The sequence below is a fragment of the Paramisgurnus dabryanus genome, chromosome 21, assembly GCF_030506205.2.
Source record: "Paramisgurnus dabryanus chromosome 21, PD_genome_1.1, whole genome shotgun sequence".
NCBI classification, from domain to species: Eukaryota; Metazoa; Chordata; class Actinopteri; order Cypriniformes; family Cobitidae; genus Paramisgurnus; species Paramisgurnus dabryanus.
Window position 1 is genome coordinate 19,209,769 of NC_133357.1, and position 21,937 is coordinate 19,231,705.

At 36.5% G+C, this 21,937-nt stretch overlaps 1 protein-coding gene across 2 annotated transcripts in view; it reads right to left on the reverse strand.

Annotated features, from left to right (window-relative positions):
• Nucleotides 1–20,448, reverse strand: part of ntsr1 (neurotensin receptor 1 (high affinity)) — a 45,189-nt gene extending 24,741 nt beyond the window's left edge. For both annotated transcript variants that reach the window (XM_065286155.1, XM_065286154.1), the window contains exons 1-2: nt 19,646–20,448; nt 3,539–3,740 (exon numbers count right to left, since the gene is read on the reverse strand). In XM_065286155.1, the coding sequence (XP_065142227.1) occupies nt 3,539–3,740; nt 19,646–20,314 (871 nt within the window). In that variant the 5' untranslated portion in view covers nt 20,315–20,448. The remainder of the gene's footprint in view (nt 1–3,538; nt 3,741–19,645) is intronic.
• Nucleotides 20,449–21,937: the final 1,489 nt, after the last annotated feature.

Below are 21,937 nucleotides of genomic sequence, written 5' to 3' on the forward strand. Positions count from 1 at the left end.
CTCTCAGTAAAAGTGTTGTCACGCTAACAGATTGTATGTTTTGGTCGCAACTTCTTAGCAAACTCTACTGGAGCTCTCATACACTGCAGAGACAGTAAAAGAACAAACAAATTGGCAATATCACTACAGTATGTCTTCTCTCCACTAATAAGCTGATGTGTGGTGGACGTTCTGGTGCAATATGGCTGCCGTCGCATCATCCAGGTGGATGCTGCACATTGGTGGTGGTTGAGAAGAATCCCCCCCTTCATACTGTAGGGGTGCGCAGGGCAAAAACAAAGGGGGGTGAGCTGTAACATGGACTGTTTACATTGTTGCACAAGGTTGAGCATTTTGTTTTTCCGGTATTTTTTTCACGCTGCCAAAAGACGATCTCCCGCAAATTATTGGTTTCATCTTAATACTTAGAGTATAAAGTTATCAGAAAATTGTGTCAGATGTTATACCGTACTATCATCATATCAGAAATCACTTTTTTTTGCAGATATTGGAATATAATAAAAAACAATGACCAACAGGTTTAAGATAAATAGTGTTTAAGCCTAGTGTGATATCAGTTAGACATCTTTATTGGTGTGCTACCGAACTTTAAAGCCCCCCAACCTAAAAAAATAAATGCACTTTGAAATGTGTTTCTAGCAGAAAATGAGTCAGAAACATCCTGTTATTATACAAATCCATCTATTCTTCTTTGTTTAATCTCCTTTAAACTGCAACAGTCACACAAAACAGGCTGTTGGGATCCCTTAATCAATGTGATGTCACATTGATTACATCCCACCCATGACTGCTCACAGACTCCGGCTTATGAGGGCGTAGTTCAATCTTCTGCCACAGAAACATGTTTTGATGTAGTCCAAAGCACTACCCCCTACTTTGCATACAGGAAGGGGAACAGAAGTTTTCTTTGCATTTAAAGAAATACACACAAAACAGCGAGTTTTTCATTGCAGTCACAAATGGCCATGTACAACATTATATAATGACAGATCTGTGGTTTATTTTGAGCTGAAACTTTACATGCACATTCTGGGGGTGTCAGACACTATTTTTATTTATTTTATTTGTATTACTAAAAACACCTAGGTTAGGGATCCTTTAATAGAGACGGCAGTCACAACAAACCAGCCTTCCATGAATACATCTGAACTGCTCCTCTAATGGACAAAACACACGCTTCCTGTTATTAGAAATCCAGTGTAGCTTAAATGGCTTCACAAATAAGGATTAAATTAAACAGTAATGGCAGTGCATATTTTAGCTCTGGCCTTTGAAAGCTTGTTGTTGTTAGTTTAGGTCCTCTACATCACAAAACAAAAAGGCAAGAGACCGAGAGGATGGATTCTCAGAAAACACTGCAGGGAATCTACTGTGAGTTGTTTATCATACAGACTTCCAGGTATTCATTTACAAATATGTTTTTGAAAGACTTGACCTTATGCGGTAAACATGTTTGTGGATTGGCTTGCTAGTGTACTTTCAGTTAGACTTAATTAAAAGAGTTAATTGTAACATTTTGCTTAGGGACTTTATTGAGTTAAGTCAGGTAATGCGGTCCTCATTAACGTTTGGTTTATCGATCAGTATACTCACATCTGCTGAATGGTATGCACATACAAACAAGCCATGACTTTTTGGGGTATTGGGCACAATTTGTCAGTTTGACTTCATTTGCAAAAGGAATAGCTCACCCAAAAATTAAAGTCATATTTTACACTAATGCAATCCTAGGTGTGTAATGTCCATCATTAAAGTAAACCATACGTCTCCATGGGGTTAATAAATGTCTATATAAGTGAGATGATACACTTGGCAATATTTTATTGGATCATCATGGTCATGGCAATGCATGCAGTGCATCCAGACAGCTATTTTAGTAAATTCCACGACCATACAAGACCAATTCCTATCTACTTGAATAAGGAAAGATCAATATCTTTAAAATCGCTTCCTAAGTTCACAATATAAACTCACCTAAGGGATTATTAGGAACACCATACTTATACTGTGTTTGACCCCTTTCTCCTTCAGAACTGCCTTAATTCTATGTGGCATTGATTCAACAAGGTGCTGAAAGCATTCTTTAGAAATGTTGGCCCATATTGATAGGATAGCATCTTGCAGTTGATGGAGATTTGTGGGATGTACATCCAGGGCACGAAGCTCCCATTCCACCACATCCCAAAGATGCTCTATTGGGTTGAGATCGGGTGACTGTGGGGGTCATTTTAGTACAGTGAACTCATTGTCATGTTCAAGAAAACAATTTGAAATGATTCAAGCTTTGTGACATGGTGCATTATCCTGCTGGAAGTAGCCATCAGAGGATGGGTACATGGTGGTCATTAAGGGATGGACATGGTCAGAAACAATGCTCATGTAGGCCGTGGCATTTAAATGATGCCCAACTGGCACTAAGGAGCCTAAAGTGTGCCAAGAAAACATCCCCCACACCATTACACCACCACCACCAGCCTGCACAGTGGTAACAAGACATGATGGATCCATGTTCTCATTCTGTTTATGCCAAATTCTGACTCTGAATGTCTCAACAGAAATCGAGACTCATCAGACCAGACCACATTTTTCCAGTCTTCAACTGTCCAATTTTGGTGAGCTTGTGCTAATTCTAGCCTCTTTTTCCTATTTGTAGTTGAGATGAGTGGTACCCGGTGGGGTCTTCTGCTGATGTACCCCATCTGCCTCAAGGTTGTGCGTGTTGTGGCTTCACAAATGCTTTGCTGCATACCTCGGTTGTAACGAGTGGTTATTTCAGTCAAAGTTGCTCTTCTATCAGCTTGAATCAGTCGGCCCATTCTACTCTGACCTCTAGCATCAACAAGGCATTTTCGCCCACAGGACTGCCCCATACTGATTGTTTTTCCCTTTTCACACCATTCTTTGTAAACCCTAGAAATGGTTGTGGGTGAAAATCCCAGAAACTGAGCAGATTGTGAAATACTCAGACCGGCCCGTCTGGCACCAACAACCATGGCACGCTCACAATTGCTTAAATCACCTTTCTTTCCCATTCTGACATTCAGTTTGGAGTTCAGGAGATTGTCTTGACCAGGACCACACCCCTTAATGCATTGAAGCAACTGCCATGTGATTGGTTTATTAGATAATTGCATTAATGAGAAAATTGAACAGGTGTTCCTAATAATCCTTTAGGTGAGTGTATGTTAACAACATGTTTCTGATTAACAATTAAACCTGACTTCAACAGGTTGCTTCAGCTAGTCAGCACAAAGGTTGTACTGAACCTTACAAAAATCAGTACAAATCCCCTCCCCATGATTTTAAGTCTGTAATGATTGATAATTGGTTCTTTTTACTTAAAGGCAAGACTTTATTCGCTAGAGCTCCATACTGAGTGGTGAACTTTTCCACATTAATAGTAATAGCACATCCACATCTTGTAGTAAATATAATTAAAGCCTATAGAGGCTGACAAACAATGTTAGACTATGCGTTTGATCATATGCACATAGTTATTTACATGGTATTATTATTATTAAACTGTAAATGCACTCACGTAACACCATGACTCCATGACGCAGTGACTGGGCGCGGTTGGGCTCGACTGCGACACTAAGCATGGTAGCGTTACCTCCGATGATACAGATGCGATTGTCCTGCGCACTCTCCCGAAACATGCGCAGCAGCTGACTGGCGATAACTCCATTTAATGCTGAGATCAATGCCATGGGAACCACAAAAGACAAAAAGGCATTTACCTTGAGAGGAGAAAAGAGAAAAGGGTCAGAGAAAAGAGAACAGACAGATAAAAGATTTTAATTTGTTTTCAGTTCTGAATTGAACATAATTGCTTAAAAGAGGAAAATAAAATATTTAGAGGCACAATTACAGGCAATCTGACAATGTCAGTAGCAACAATTTTGAAAAGAAACATAAATGCTTATAAAAACCTGAAATAATTACACATCATTTCTTTTTATAAAAATAAAGTAAAAACAAGATAGAAAAACCCTCTCTGGCATCAGAAAGTTCACTGTAAGAGTCATTATCATTTCAAAGAACTGGACAATCCATCTAAAACCACCACATAGGCAGATCAGGAAATCAAATACAAATATATTATCTCTGCTGCAATACTGTGTTTACGGTGCGCAATATAACACGTTCATGTTTCTGTGTGTGTTTCTACCAAAGGGCCATTTTTGTAAGGTACTCTAGGTCTTTATGAATAGTTCACATTCCCAAAACTCTTTTTTATTCAAAGCATTTTAATCTCATCCATTCTGACATCTGCACGGCATGAAAACGACGACTGAGCCAATACTACTCTGCACCAGAAGGACATGATGTTGATCATGGTAAAGAGTTTTCAGCAGATGACTGGATTTAAAGCATCCAGCACTTTTTCATCTTGAGAGAGCAACATTATAAAACGATCTGCATGATATGGGTCATTTCCATCACATTAAAACCCACTGGAGAGAAAGATGATAACAGTACTGTTATTTAATGAAGCAGGTCAGATGAGTCAAAACTGCATGTCTTTAAGACAATATCCTCTTTTGTTACTACAGAAAGTTTGAGTCAAAGTGATTAAAAACTAACAGTAGTAAATGTGTTCGAGCTGCAGTCACTGTGCTTCATGCTGTTTGGTGTAAATTAACATTGCAGATCTTAATGGAAAGCAAAATATGCATTACATCCTTTTTGCCTATTGTGTTTGTCTAATTATTATAACACACAGAATACTCTTTTTATTCGGATCAGTCAACTGTGGCATTCTGTGGTCAAATATCTAAACTTGACATTTATTAGACATTCATATGCCAGATTGTTACATTGTGGTGAGCTTTATGTTTCTTATAGATCTCTGTGTTGGTTTTCTTCACATTATTAAATACACCTTCAACTCAAATCAATATTTCACATCAATAGATTTATTTGGTTGTTGCTGGTTGCATACAAATTAAACTGGTTCAGAATACTTTGCTTTAATTTTTTATTTCTGTTCCTCGGGTCAATGTATTGGGCTTTATTTTGTGATTTTGTGGGATTTAGTTTTTCCATTAAAAATAAACATATCAATTATTGGGACACAGCAAGATCACACTTATAAAACACAAAATTGTACCTTTTCTGTCGCTGGGGTGGTGCCCTAAGATTACATTATATACCTTTATTACACGGCTCTCTGGAATACTCATTCTGATTGGTCAGGTTTGTTCTTTTCAAATAATAACCGTTCCAAAGTAATAACGCCTAGCCGGTACTACTTGTACGATTAAAATCGCTCCGCGCCAATAAAGATTACTGTTTTGGCACCATCTTGTGACAAACACTGGACAACCACCGTTGAGAGTGGAATATTTTGACATTAATTTTAACATGTACGGAAAAAACAAAACATTTAAACAGTGGATAGAAGAACGAACAATGACAAGACACAGAGAGCTTACTGAGACTGAACTTGACAAAATAGAGCATGACAGCTACGAAGCCAACACACAAAAAAATACAGAATGGGCATTAAAACTTCTCAAAGACTGGCTAAAAGAGAAAAAAATGGAGACAGACAAGTATGCAGCAGAGGATCTTAATAAGGTATTACGATCATTTTATGCATCTGTGCAAAGTTTCGCGGAAGGATAAAAATGTTATTTTAAAACAAATATGCCAATAAAATGTTTCAAATTCATACTCATGTCCAGTTTTTTTTCTTATGTGGCAAGTAGCCGTGTAAGTAGCCGGATTACCCTCAGAAGGCCTTTATTTATCCCTCTGGAGCTGTTTGGACGCTTCGTGTCGGGTCCTGATTACACTGTCGGGGCTTATTTCCCGATAACTACCGGCTGCCTCTACATTATCCCTTACTTACAGGTATACTAAGCATATTACAATGTTGTAATTTTTACCTTACGAATCTATTGTGTACCTTTAAATGTACACTTAACTGTTTTGTACCCCAAGAATTTAACTGGTACAAAACTGTTCTTTAAGGTACGCAATATGTCCTTATAGGGTATAATATTTTCCCCCTAAAAGGTACAACATTACAATGCACAAAAATTATTTCATTTAATGAACCTTTGAGGGTACCACCCCAGCAACAGAAAAGATGGTACCTTTTTCGGAAAGTGCACGCATTAAACAAATTGTAATGCATATGAAGAGTTCAGATGCCAAAGCCGCTTACGCCACCATTAAAAATAAGATTATGGTATTAACTGAACGCAATCATCCCGTATTATACCTTTATCCAATACTGTACTTTTGCTTCAAATCCTCTTAAAGGGATAATTCGGCCAAAAATTATATTAAACCTACTCAACCCCAAGCTGTACGAGATGCATATGTCCATCGTTTTTCCGACTAACACATTTTCAGTTATTTAAGAAAATGTCCTAGATCTTTCAGTTGTTAAAATGTAAAGTAATGGGGTTCGCTCCTTCAAGTCCAAAAAATGTGCATCCATCCTCAACAAAAGAAATCCAAACAGCTCCAGAGGGATAAACAAAGGCCTTCTGAGGGTAATCCATGCAGTGTTATTCATAATTAAAACTTTATTAAAGGAAAATAACTAGCTTCCCCCAGCATTTTTTTTTTTTTTTTTTTGATTTTCAAATGTTTCAAAAAATGCCTTCCAGAAAAATTTTCTTCTAAAAATGAAAGAACAGGCCCTCTGCTTTCAAACAAACTAACAAAACTATCTATTTTTTCTCTGCTTATAAACTCTTAAACATTGTTTTAGCAAAAACCTGAAATAATTGCAATTTTGTGAGAACAGATTTAAAACGATTATCAAAACATACACAGAGTGTAAAATTACCAAAACATTTTTTTGCTTCGTTTTTTTATAAATTGGGTAAGAGCGCCATGTAGTGGATAATCACGGTATTACAGATAACCATAAAAACTCATAAGGAAGACTTCATTCAAACTTCACTTTTTCATGCAAATGTTTTCTCTTAATTGACGAGATAACTCGTCAATGGTGGGAAAAGAGTTAAATATGGATATTTCTCTGACAACACCGGACGGATTAACCTCAGAAGGCCTTTGTTTATCCCCCTAGAGTTGTTTGGATTCCTTTTGTGAAGGATGGATGCACATTTTTTGGAAAGTTACAGAGTTGACCCCGTAACTTTACATTTGAACAACTGAAAGATCTAGGACATTTTCTAAAATAACTGAAAATATGTTTGTCTGAAAAATTATGGACATATGCATATCGGACGGCTTGGGGGTGAGTAAATCATGGGTTTAATATCAATTTTGGTCAAACTGTCCCTTTAATCCTGGCCTCAGGCCATTCAGAAATAACACTTTGTTGGCAGAATCCATTAAACAGTGTTAAACAACCATGGATCACATTCAAACTTGGGTCCCTTGTAAGCACTCGGACCTGAATAAAATACAAATGCGCCAGCCATGCATAACACTGCCCTCTAATGTGTGGTTCAGTTTCTTTATTTTTACCTTTTGAATTCTGACTTTCATCATTTGCAATGTTTCTTTAGTGATTTTACAACTGTTTAATATTAACTATTTGGTGAGGATTTTGCCAAAAATGCCCTTGGATGCACTTAGAGGGTTTTGCAGCAAAAGATAGCCACATTTTTTAAATACCAATGAAATGACTAAAGTGACATTTGTGAAAGTAAGGCATTTCAATAACTGATACTGATAATAACGATCATTTTATTGCATTACAGTGAAATGACTGACCTAAAAATAAAAGCAGGATAAAAAAATGTAGAGGGTTTTGCATCTAAAGTCTCTGAGTACTGTACATACAGTAAAATAAACCATTTTTGTTCAGCGTGTCTCTTGATTGTATGTTTCGAATGTAATAGCACTCTTCTACCAATCTGCCAAGGACATCAAGTTCATTCCCTCCGTTTTTTATTTTAAAGCCAGCACTGATGGAATGTGATGCCTGTGAATACCACAGCCCTCAAAGACCTCATCTCCATGGGAACCACAGAGGCCATTTGAAATTAACTCTCCGTGATTGGTCGTGCCACCTTATTAAAAAGCCTGTTGTATTTTTGACAATTCAGCTGAATTCATTTCTTTCAATACTGAGAGTTTAGTTTAATAAATGTTTACCGATGCGTTGTGTGAACTCATCTAAATGCCCAGAGGTTTAATACATTGATAATGCTATAATTTTCGTATTGTCACGTTTTAATAAAATGTTCCTTCATCGATTTGTGTTGTCATGTCTGCTCTGTATATGAGTATAGTCAGTTCCTGAAAATTACATTCCTGTATCATTTCTCCATCAAAGGTATGTGTTTACTAGGGCAGCAGGGCACGCACACACTCGTATTACCAAACAAATCAAACAGCAAATCAAATTCTATTCGAGCGTCTGCTTGTCAAGGATCTTGTCCTCTGGCTCAGTGGATTATCCACACCCTGACTCAAGATGAAACAAAGTGAAAAAAAACAGTGCTAAAAATATGGATGATAAAGCAGTGATACAGGACGATCATGGATGAATGCCAAACTTAATGTATTTGGTCGAACCATTAAATATAATTTAAAGAGGTCTCATTGTTCATCTGCTGAAACTTTTAATTTCTCAGACATTGGTTTTGATGAACCTTTGAATGAAAGTTGGTTTGATGTTTTACACAACATTGATAGTGGTAGCTATTGCAGTGGAGTTACTTATAGACAACTCCTATTATAAACATATAGCCTATTAGGTAATATATTAACCATGGGATTGGCTATATGAATTTGAAAACAAAAACAGTACAAATATCATAGTTTTAAAGGAAAACACCACCGTTTTTCAATATTTGACTATGTTCTTACCTCAACTTAGATGAATTAATACATGCCTATCTTTTTTCAATGCATGCACTTTTAATCTTTGTTCAGCGCTTCGTGAATATGTTAGCATTTAGCATAGCCCTATTTATTCCTATGGCTCCAAACAGACATGAAAGTAAAAGCCACCAAACACTTCCATGTTTTCCCTATTTAAAGACTGTTACATGAGAAGTTACACGAGTAAGTATGGTGGCACAAAATAAAACTTTTATTTGGAGCCATAGGAATGAATGGGGCTAGGCTAAATGCTAACACATTCATGAAGCGGTGTATGAAGATTTAAAGTGCACACATTGAAAAAAGATATGTATTAATTCATCTAAGTTGAACATGGTAAAATATTGAAAAACAGTGGTGTTTTCCTTTAATAAACAAATCTTTTCACCATTCTGTTTACATCACAGCGTCAAATGGATGCAATCACCACCTGTTTGATTAACAAAACAGCAAGGTAACTTACAAATGAAAGCTGATCAAAATAAAGTCAAAGGTGGAATTGCAGAGTAAAACATTCTTACATGACTACTAAAACTATGGTGTTTACTATAATAAACTGTAGTAATATTTTATGACAACCATAACACATCATTGACCCAGAATGAGCTATGGCGGCCTCCACAGTTTAAAATGAGTATTACATGTTAGGATTTTAAAGGGGTCCTATTATGAGATTTTTTTTTTTTAGATAAAATAAGCCTTTGGTTTCCCCAGAGTACGTATGTAAGTTTTAGCTCAAAATACCCCTCAGATAATTTATTTAAACGTTAAAATTACCACTTTGTAGGTGGGGGCAAAAGGTGCCGGTTTTGGGTGTGTCCTTTAAAATGCAAATGAGCAGATGAAATGCAAACACTGATCGCAATGATGGTGGTTTGTTGAAATTGAAACTCAATTGTGCTGTCATTTATTTTTCTCTCTCTCTCTCTCTTTCTCTCTGCACTAAATGGCAGTGCCGTGGTTGGATAGTGCAGATTAAGGGGCGGTATTATTGTATTTGGACTTGCTACCTATGTCACAAAAGAGGCAAAACCCAATTTTTCACATTCTTTCAGAGAATGGTTTATCAAAAAATGGTTTATTACTGGGTTGTTCTTTTGCATGTTGATATTAGCACTGTGGCCCCATTATAGCACTTAGACATGGTTAAAAAGTCAGACCTTCACGCTATGACCCCTTTAAAAGAAACAAAAATAGGCAGTATGTGTTTCTATTAATAGATTTTAGTAGTAGAAGGTAAATATAAAGTATTAAAGCACACAAGTATTCACAGTCGAGGTACCCATTAACACTTATGCTACATACTGTACACACCAAATGCGTAGCATCGCGTTCCCCGCTCTCGATTACTCGCAGGATTTAACTTTGTATCTTGAAAATTTTCACTTGAGATGAATATTTTCTACTTGCGCGAAGGTGAGTTTGAGGCAAATAGCTTGTGTTTTTGCAGCATTCACGCCGCCCAATTTGCGTAATTTGCATAACCCTGCGCGAGGACGTGTCTGATCGCGTCTTTGCACTGACTTTGTATGTAATCTACTTGCGCAAATTGTTGAACTTGCGTTTGGTGTGTATGCCCCATTATACTTACCAGAACAAAATGGTTTAATCTAAACAAAAAAATATTTTGTATTCAATAGGAGATCACCTGAGTAGAATTCATGAGTGAAGTCAATTTCTCTGTCTACTCAGCACAGCACTTTGAACTATATAGCAAATGCATTTAAATAAATAAAAGATGAGGTGCTGTTACTTTTAGTTTTTCACATGAGCACACCTCTGAGATACACCACCCCATACAGCTGCTGCACACACCTGGGAAGTCAAGTACGAGAGAGAGAGAGAGAGAGCGAGAGAGAGAGAGAGAGATGGCAAGAAAAAAGTCTTTACAAATGGTAGATAAGCAGACTAATGAAGCAACAGCAGCGCATGATAAGACCGTTGTATCACTGTGGTGATGTGTAACTGAATTCAATGCGGAGTGCACACATTTCTTCATGTTAAGCATTGGATTGTTTCATTTAAGCAATTAATGATGCTTGAAAGCGTTAATGATTGTAATAAACTAAATCTGGTCTGTTGCATGTAACTGGAACAAATGAAAGTGTGATCCTTACCATACCAGCAAAATTCAAACATCTGTTGATTTTAAATAGCAGCACACATGAGTGTTGTGTGGACGCATTGGGGTGAGTGTGTTACAGTGATTACAATGATTATGGAATAGTTTGTAACAATTGCAACAGCTTTTCTTCTCAGGCATTTAGTCTCTTGTAATATTTATTTCTTGAAATATAACACAATAACAATAGGCTCGGTTGTTTTAACAATGCTATGTTAAAAAAGAACAAGTCCAAAGGCTGAGAGAAAATGATCATATTTGACCCTACAATAGGTTGAAACAACCCAGCATTTGTTTGATGTGCATGATATATTTTTAATGTCATGGACAAAAAGTTGCTGTAGTTATGCAGCTGTTTGCCAGTAACTTACTGTAGATTTAAACTACAGTAATGTTATTCACTGGCAACAGTTTGTTTAAAGTTAAATGAACATTAAACATTAACAAGTCTTTCTTTGTATTTAGAGAATAAAACTATAAAATAACAGCATCATGCAAAGCTTTCTGTAAAATCTGAAGAAAAAAATGAAAAAGGTTGATAAGGATTTCTGGTTCCCAGGATGCTTTGCATGAGGCTGTTAATTAAATTTTATTCTGTAAATATGTAGATTTGTTAAAACCCCTTAAGTGGCATGATAGATACATTTTTATCTATCATGACAAACTATGTATAATTGAAAGGTCTAAAATCTAGAATACATATTTCAACAGTGTTTTATAAAATAAATTATGTAGGTAGAGTAATGATTCTTTTCTGAAAAGAGTCTGCGTCAAAACATTTATATCATGCAAAATGTCACTGTCCCGCCAGCAGGACGCCTGTGTTAACTTTAGTGTTTTGTATGTGAATTCTTATCCAATCATGACAAACTATATATCACTGGAAAGCTCAAAGAGTGTATTTTTCATATTTCATTTGGGGAAAATTATGACATAGTGAGAGTCAGTTTCTAAAAGGTCATGGGCACACAGGTAGGCCATATTGGTTATAACACTTAAACCCTACTCTAAACCTAAAAAATTATGACAAACTACATATCAATGGAAAGCTCTCAGAATGTAGTTTTGTATTTCAAAGTCATCTGATAATAGAAATTATGTAGTGACAGTTTTTTGTTACATGACCCCCCATAGGAATGCATATTATTAATTAATAATTAACACTATATCCTATTAATAATCTTCAAAAATCAAAAAGAATGTAGTTTTCATATTTCAAAACCTTTCTGCATTAATAATAATGCAGTGACAGTCATTTATTGATTTGTGACAAGAGTATGCAGCAAACCGTTGACACCTAGTGGCCGTGTGACACAAACCACATTTTTTGTGATTTTAACTTTAAATTTGGATCACAACAACTTGAGACTTATGGCTTAATGTAATATTTACATTTTTATTTATAAAATTAATATGTTACTGAATATTTTTTATTTCTTAAAATAAATTTAAACTGCTATAACAATTTGTTTAATTAAGATTGTTACCTCCTTTGGGAAAAACCCTAAAGTGTCTTCTTTAAAATAAAACCAAGATTAGACCAAAAAATACCAGTGTTGTATTAATTTGAAGGTGTACATCATATTTTCACCCCCCCCCCCCACACACTCAAAAAGGATTTGTGCCACTTAAGGGGTTAATGTTTAATGTTCATTTAGCTTGAAGCAAACTGTTGCCATTAATACTGTAACTTTCTACAGAAACATATTTCTATATTTTCACTGTGCTGAGATCATTTTACAGTCATTAAAAAAATTAAATGGCAAAAAAAGTGTAATTTCAGAGATGCAAAAACATCTTACACCCTACAAAAAATGGGTTATAAGAAAAAGAAATAAACCCAGCCGTTGAAACAACTCAGCATACTGTAAGTTAAATTATAAGCCAACAGGTTATGTTTGTTTCTTTTTGACCCAATGCTGGGTTGATATAACCAATGGGTTGATACAGAGTCGTATAATAAGAGAGTTACGACACTCACATAGATGTCCGTTGTAAGAATGGAATGCGGAAGTAACAGCGTGTCATGGAGTGACGAATAGTTACAAACGCAGCACTAAAGCCCATTCATTTCCATGGCACCTGCTGGTAAATCGATGAAATTACCGTTTCTCTTTACATTTTCAGACATTTTATGAATATAGTCAACAGTGATATTTTATGAACTCTGCTGTAGGTAAAGATTATCGTTAATAATAACTAGTAAAATTTTTATATTTTAATGAGTTGTGTATAATTTGTGAATAATATAGATTTAATGGTTTAATATTTTATTACTGGTGGCCATCTACTTTATACTTATCTTTTATTTTTATTATGAGTAACACTAGGGGGCAACAGCGACAAGCTAAATGCCTTATAAGAAAGTCACACTGCTTCACAATGCTGCTATGTGTTTCATTGTGTTTGGTAAGTAATACGAGTGATGTATCCTCGAAAATCATGTATAATTATATTAACATTTAATGTGTACTATAAATACAATTAAATATTAATTTAGTGTGTTTCTGTTATGCTTCACTGTTACAAAATAACCGCGTTGGCGATCTTTTTTGTTATTTTAATATAGTACAAGTGTAGAAAATTATGTTTTTAGCAGTTTGATAGCCATTTATATAGCCATATGTTTGCTACAAAAATAAAAGATAAACTGTGTTGCTGTAGTTGGTGTAGATAACCACAGTTATATTTGGGTCACCATTAACTGTATTTCCATCACTACCTAGTAAAAAAACGTTATAAACATAGTAAGTAGAGTGATCAATTCACATTACAAGCTAATATTTACCTTAAATAGCTGAAAACCTATGCAAACAGATTGACAGCCCTGCTTGGTTTGGAACTGTAGAACGTTACATGAATAACGTGACCGAGATCAAAGCGTTTCATAACTCTCTTATTATACAACTCTGGATTGATATAAGCACTTTTAGAGTGCATACTAATTACATCATCTACCATTGGTGAACAAAATAACAAAACCCATTGGTTGAATCAGTGTCTATTAAAGGCTTGCTCGGGAAAGATATTTTTAAGAGTACAATTACAACAATCACCATTTCCTTCTTTTATTTTACTGGTTTAATTAGCTGAATTGTCAAAGACATTTTTGTTTATCATGTACTGTAAAGACTTGTCTATCCTCTCTCCTCTTTCCTCTCCTCTCAGATCTCTCATATGAGGATTCTTTAATCTTTCAGACATTTCTCTGTAGGACTGTCAATATCCGCTGTCCTGATGTCTGCAGGGAATCTGGTGCATCTGTGAACCAGTGATTCCTTTGAAGCACTTTGACCGGGGAAATTACACTTCGGACCAAATGTTGGCCAAAATTATGGCAATGCTGTCACTCAAAGAACAGGCAATTTTAAGGTGAAGATACCACTGACTGACAGCTTACATAGTCCCTGATGTCCTAGACAGTGTTCATATACTGTATTTCACATTTACACATTTGGCCGATGCTTGAATCCAAAGCGCCTGACTGTGAAGTTAATTCAGGCATTCTTTATTATTTGTGTCCTCAAGAATTGAACCAATGACATTTGCATTGCTAATGCAACTCTCTATCAATGTATCTACAAATAAATGTCATATATTAGATATTATGTTTGTCCCCCTTCTTAGTGATGGACAATAAATATCACTGAAGATCTATTTAAGGGGGTGGTCGGGCACAGATGGTTCACAACATATAATTATATAGCTGAATCCTTCAATAAAGCATTGAGCTGAAATCAATAAGATCATACAGCAAGTGGAGTGCCGTAATTGGATGTTCTCTCCACGCATCTTTATTCTTTAGATCCAGGATATTAAGTTAAGTTGTGACCAACATTAAACAAACTGTCTGTCACACTCTTAGGAAAAAAAGGTACAAAAGTTGTCACTGGGATGGTACCTTTTAATAAGGTCCTATAATTTTGGTACAGATATGTAGCTTTGAGGAACTATGGTGCACCTTTTGATAAGGTACCACCCCAGTGACAACTTTTGTACCTTTAATTTCTGAAAGTGTTGTACAGTGGTAAATGAATGAGGTAAACACTGTTACTGTATCTGTGTAAAGTGTATCAAAAGTGTTTGTAGAGTGTGTTACTATATCAAAAACGATTGTAATACCACAGTTATTTACTACACAGGAATAAATAAATGAAATAAGGTTTAAAAGTCTGGTAAGCAGTGTTATCCAATATTGGGGTCCGGAATTCGATATTTAATAGATCCCAAAAAATATTTACTTCTTTTGGCAAAGCTGTATTACCAAAATTACTGCAGCGAAATGTATTTACAACACATTCCAGGTGTTTCTTTCAGGTCTCCTTACAATTCCAAAACGTTGTGGTTTGTGAATGGCGGTCGTAAAGCGGTGAGGTGTTCGAAGTTTAATATTTGGAGTCTTTTCTTTTAGTTCCAGACTGCAGTCGGCTCTCAGCCATTTTTTTCACAGCAGAACCACTGCCTGTTGCTATAAATACCCATCACTGGTTTTATTTGTATATTTGTTTTCATGTACTTGAATTGCATGTACTAGGCTAAATCCAGACATGACAGTCTGACTGCAAAAGCAAACACATTAAAGTTGATAAGACCATTAAGAAGCAGACATAAACATGTGCGTCCAAAGAGATAGGAGACTATAGGAATCCTATGGATTTTATACGAAGGCCAACGTATTTGTCACACTGTCACAACACACACACTTCACACACTTTTTAAAATAACAGTACTTAAGAGGTTCTTCACAATGATGATAAAGAAAATGTTGATTCCTCAAAGAATCATTCAGTCAAAGATTCTTAGAAGAATCATTTTTCATAGCCTTTTATAATCGCTGGTGGTCAGCGTTTGTTTTCATTTTTTTATTTAGCGCTAAACGCAGAAAGTTGAAAAATTTTAATCTTTGGGTGAAACGCTCAGCTCGTCAATGACACTTCTCACTTAGCCGTCCAATCACAGTGGAGGAGGGGCAGGGCACCAGGCACACGGTTCAACGACTGATAAACAAAGCAAAATTATCATAGCAAGTGCGTAGCTGAAAAAAGCTGGCAAGCGCCTAAAGTCGATGTCAAGCTGGTGTTTTCAGCTGCATTTGAATGCTATCTCACGAACCTTTTTTCACTACAGAGCACCTTTTGTGAAAATTCTATATGGAAACATTTAGCCAAAAATGATTTTTTTTATGGCATTGTGAAGCACTGCACAATACTGCTCAGACGTTGTCCTTTCATTGCTTAAAAGACTTAAGTTCTAAGCTGTGTTTAATAAAAGTGTCAACTTTACCTAACTTGTTTCTCCTGAAAATGGGGTTATTTAAAATTAGATAAATACGAGACATTTGTTGACATTTCCATAGTGAAATCAAATGAATATACAGGGGTTGGACAATGAAACTATAACACTGGCCAATATAGTGCTGGAGTGTAATGGTTGAACTAGTAGAGCAATAGCACAATTTTATATAAAATATTGCAAAGCACACAACATAACTGAAGACACATCAGAGCTCAAAAAAGGACAAATTGTTCAAAAGACAGCAAGTCTTTGTGGTTTATCTAGAGCCACGGTATCTAGGGTAATGTCAGCATACCACCACGAACCACATCTAACAGGAATAACTGAAAGATGGATGTCCGGGTGCTATCCAAAAAAAAAAAAAAAACAATCACAGCTGAGTAAGTCACTGCAGAATTAAATGTGCACCTCAGCTCTCCTGTTTTCACCAAAACTGTTTGTTAGGTGCTTCACAGGGTCAATAATATTCATGCCCACACTGTAAAAAATACTTTGCTGCCTTCAAATTCTTTTTACAAGTCATTTCAACTTACTATTATTTATCTTGAATAGAGATGAGTTGTTATAACTACAGGTGAGTTGTTATAACTTATAAATTTACGTTGACTTTTCTCAACTATATTTTATAAGTTGTGACAACTCATCTTTGTTGACATGACTTGTAAATCTGAGTTGATTTAACAAAACATTTTGAGGCAGCAAAGTTTTTTTTACAGTGCAGGGTGCTATAGCCAAACCTTTGGTCACTCATGCCAATGCCAAAAGTCAGTTTTAATTGGGCTGTGGACAAAGCAGCAGAAATTGGGCCGTGGACAATGTAAAGCATGTATTGAGACCATCTTAACTGTCTTTCCCACATCTGAGAGAGTCATGGTGTGGAGAAGCCCCAAAGAAGATTACCACCCACACTGTTGCATGCCTAGAGAAAAGCATTGGGTGAATCAGTAATGGTCTGGGGTGCAACATCAATTGCCCAATACTTGTGCTAGATGGGCGCGTCACTACCAAGGACTACTGAACCATTCTGGAGGACCGTGTGAACCCAATGGTTCAAACATTGTACTCCGAAGGTTGTGCCATGTATCAGGATGATAATGCACCAATACACTGAACAAGACTGGTAACAGAGTGGTTTGATGAAGATGAAAGTGAAATTGAACATCTTCCATGGCCCTCACAGACACAAGATCTTAATATTACTGAGCCACTTTGGGGTGTTTTGAAGGAGTGAGTCAGGAAACGTTTTTCTCCACCAGCATCACATACTGATCTGGCCACTGTTTTGCAAAATGAATCACTCAAAATCCCTGTGCAGGACTTGTATCTGTCATTCCCAAGATGAATCGATGCTGTATTGGCCGAAAAAGGAGGCCCTACAACATACCAATTATTAATTGTGCTCTAAAACAACGTGTTTCAGTTTCTTTGTCCAACCCTTGTAGATACCAATCGTCGGATAATTTGGTTTAAGACTCTGAGAAATAATGTGTTCAAATCAGAGCACAGATTGAGATATTTTTCTAAAAGCAGCTTTTTTGTGATTTACTGTTTTCTACATAAAATCATCCTACATAATGTAAAGAACAATATTTGTGAAAATATAACCTTGATATCTTTAATATTGACCTTAATATTTGAGTAAGGTCATGTCAAAGATGGAAATCGATGTGAAACCAATGATTGAAATAAAGCTTTAGGCTGCATTTTACAGACAGGGTCGCATATCTTCTGAGACTCTGAGATGAAATTACTGGCATTTGTTTAGAAGGAAAAATTCTGGGGGAAAAACTTAAAAACCAACATCTCCATTTACATCTCAATTTACTCTTATGGCTGTCAAGAAAACACAACTGAGATACAGAGATCTTTGTTATGATTTACTCTTGGGTCACAAATCAAACTACGTATACGCTCCAAAATGCATTGAGTTTCAGGTTGAAATTTTATATAGCAATTTTTATAACAATACATACTACATATTTCATAACGTGAAACCTTTTGTATGTTATATCCAACATCTTGGGTTTTTCAGTGAACACAAATTTGCGAAGATTGAAGAGTCATAAATTGTTTGCCCTTGCCAGCCATTCCAAGAACAATTCCTAATACTTTTGACTGATAAGTCTCTTATGACACAAACTCATCCCTTGAGTCTTTTTTCGCTTTGCAGTTCTCTCTCTTTCTCTTTCATCTCTGTTGCCGTATGCAACCTTACTCTCTCTTTGCCATTATGCAGTTAAGTGCTTGTTCTCATATTGTGACTCATGTGGCACTGCCCCGTGAAGTCCATTTATGCATTTGAAGGACTGAATGTTGAAATATTTCATGTTTTTGTCTACAGAAAGCCGCAGGCGTCCCATATTTCTGGTCTCATGCTGGGTTGTGTTTTATCGACTGGTAAGTGTTCGAAGTCTTTGAAAATAAATTGTGTTGCAGACTCAATCTGATTGATATAGACAAGAATAAATGAAGACATGCTGTTTACATCTGGGAAGACAATTTCCAAAAATCGAAACATAATGTGTCCATTCTCAAGCAATCGGGATTTACTTCCGAGCTTGTACAAAATAATACATTACTTATTTAACATCCTTATTTTGTGCCCATCCTGATACTGGTTTTATACATACTGTAAAGAAGCATTAGAATCAAATATTTGTTTTGGTTACATTTAAAGTTTTTGACAGTCTCAAAGTTTTTTAATCAACTTGAATTTTGACATGTGCTAAAAAGGTTCTTTAAAGTAATATCATATCACAACTATCTTCTTCAGGAACCATACAGCCTGCAGAAAGAAGCAGCTAGGAACCTTTATTTTTAAGAATGTAATAAAGAGCTTGTGCAGTCAACCCTGCTGGTAAACACTGATCCTCATTTGAATGATTGTGAATAATCAACTGATCATCTTTAATTTGCAATTTCAAAAAATGCAAATTGGTATAAATAACCCAGGGAAGATGATGGTGATGCTATGGCTTAAAATAAAACACAATTATGCTTGCTAAAAAGATAATATAAACATAAAAATAGATAAGATTCAAACTGAGAGTTTGTTTAAAGGATCAGTCGTAAAGGAGGCAACAGGTAGTTTTATTTTGAGGACACGTGCTTCGTGATGAAAAGGGTTCTTCGCAGTGATCATGTTTGGGTCCCTGGGGAACCTTTTAGCCTTATGACCATTAACGTTCTGCAGATGTTAAAGAATGATGTTCTTTATGGAACCACGCAGCATGACAAATAACCTTTTACGCGAACGTTTATTTTAAAATGTGTAAAGACAAAAAAAATTATCATATAGATATTAATAATATAGATATTAAAGACAAATTATCCAATACTTTCTCATTTTTAAAGCTTAAGCATAAATGTCAATATTGCCCGCATTCATATGCTTTACGCACTCACCTGCAGAACAGTTTTGGCAGTTATAGAGGACACGATAGTGGTGCATATGACTTCGTTTTCAACCACCCGCTGTCCCATAGTGAAGAGCATCGGGGTGGCCAGGACGAAAGACGCAAGCCACATGACGCTGATCATTTTCTTGGTGCGGCTTCGCGACATGATGCTCTTGGCTTTGAACGGGTGACAGATGGCCATGAAGCGCTCGACGCTCAGACTGGCGATGTTGAACGCCGTCGCGTACGAGCAGCCGTCCCGCAAGAAGTAATAACCTTTACACACAGCCTCTCCGAACGCCCACGGGTGATGCACCCAGATGAAGTTATACAGCTCGATGGGCATGCAAAGTACCAAGATGAGGAGATCGGACACTGCCAGGCTCGCCAGGTGATAATGCACGGTGCTCTGGAGGTTTTGGAGAGATTTCTTGGTGACGAGCGTGTACAGGGTGATCGAGTTACCCAAACACCCGACTGCAAACAGCAGCACGTAAATCACAGTCACCAAAACTTTGGAGTAAATATCTGTGTTCACGTCCAAATCCTCTTCGGGTAAGCGGTCCGTTTCGTTGTCCAGAAATACCTGAGGTCGGTTTGTCGACGATAAAAGTTTTTCTGTTAAAACGCGCAAGTCTATGAAGTTGCGTCCCGAGAGCGTGTTATTGACCTCCATATTCGTTAATAACAATATATTAACACACAACGTGTGTGATATTAAACGTAGTAAATGACGTTTTCTAAGCAGAAGGGTTTGGTAACATTTGTTAAACGATGTGTGCCAACAGGTGGCTGTGCGCAAAGCTTTGGCGATCCAGTGGCCACTGCTGTTTGCGCTTTTATATGGAGAGGGGGCGGGGTGAAGCCTTGGGCAATGACGCAGCTCTATTCAATGATTGGTTTATTTTTTGCTGCGAGGATGCGCTATAACCTTGACCATGTGAAAGAGTGAACTATCTCTGTTCAGAAAGCTTTTGATTGAAAATTCAGAGTTTAAGGTTTTCAAAAATTACTCTGAACTAAAATATAGTATGTGAGGTTGGAGTAAAAGATAAAGTCTTTCCCTTACAACAAGAAGGTCCCCGGTTCGTGTTCTAGGCGGAAGAAATGAAGCCATGTTAATTTGACACATGTCAGCCTGTGCCAAAACAATTAATGCCGCACATATTTTAAGTGAAGTTGTTTGGCAAAGGTTAATGGCATTTGATTCTGTACAATACAATAACTAAAGGGTATGCGCATAGTCAGACAACCTTTCACAGAGAATAATGAAAACTGTATATCGTATAGATGAGGTCTGTCAGGAAACAAGAGAATAGATAGTAATAGATGGGTATGAATAGGTATTTGTGTGATGTGATCTTTTTCATTAAAACTCAATTTTTCTCTGAAACGATAGTCTGAATGTCATATGATGAATACATCTTTCACTGCCTGGCCTTCACTGCAGCTGTCATGTTGATGATGAAGATTGGGCCACAGTTCATTCAATGTTCTGTCCTATTTGTGGTAACACGTCAATCAAGTTCTCTTGTGTGCACATTCTTCAGAATTTTATAGCACACTGTAGAAGTTTTGATTTATTCAGTTTCCCTAACAAAACATATTTGCAATACGCCAGAAACTTAACTTGGCAAAGCATGATTCTACATCTATTCTATTCTATTCTATTCTATTCTATTCTATTCTATTCTATTCTATTCTATTACCAGTGTGTTCCAATTTATGAATATCAGTCATGTGACCTTTTACGTCATTCCAGTTGCCTGCCGCCATCTTGAGTACCTACCGAGTACTAGTAGGCTACTGAAAATCATTGGGTAGCTTGCTAGGATTTACGGATTTCTTTTACTGTCTATGATTTTTACAGATACGGGAAATGGATTTGAAAGACAACATTTTGCCCCTCGACTGTCATGAAAAGAAACGCTAATAAAAAATCTTGGTTAGGGTGTGATGCCTACTCGATCCCTGATGTGTTCTTTCAGCCGCTGTCCGCTGTTACTGAACTACCACTATTTTTACAACACTAAGAAGGTGCAACAAAACATGAAACTTTGCACGAAGTATCACCTGGATCTCTACACATGAACGCGAGCATTGAGAACATTGAGTTTACTACAAAGAAAGGTTTTGAACAGTTGACTTTGGCTGTTATGGTGTCTGCTCGCTGTCTTTGCCAGACATAAAGAATCGATTTACTAATGCGAATGAATGAATCTCATATGGCTCCTTTTTCAACTAGAAGGTCAATATTGTTTTTTACTTGCGACAAAACAACAAATTATCTGTGCATTTA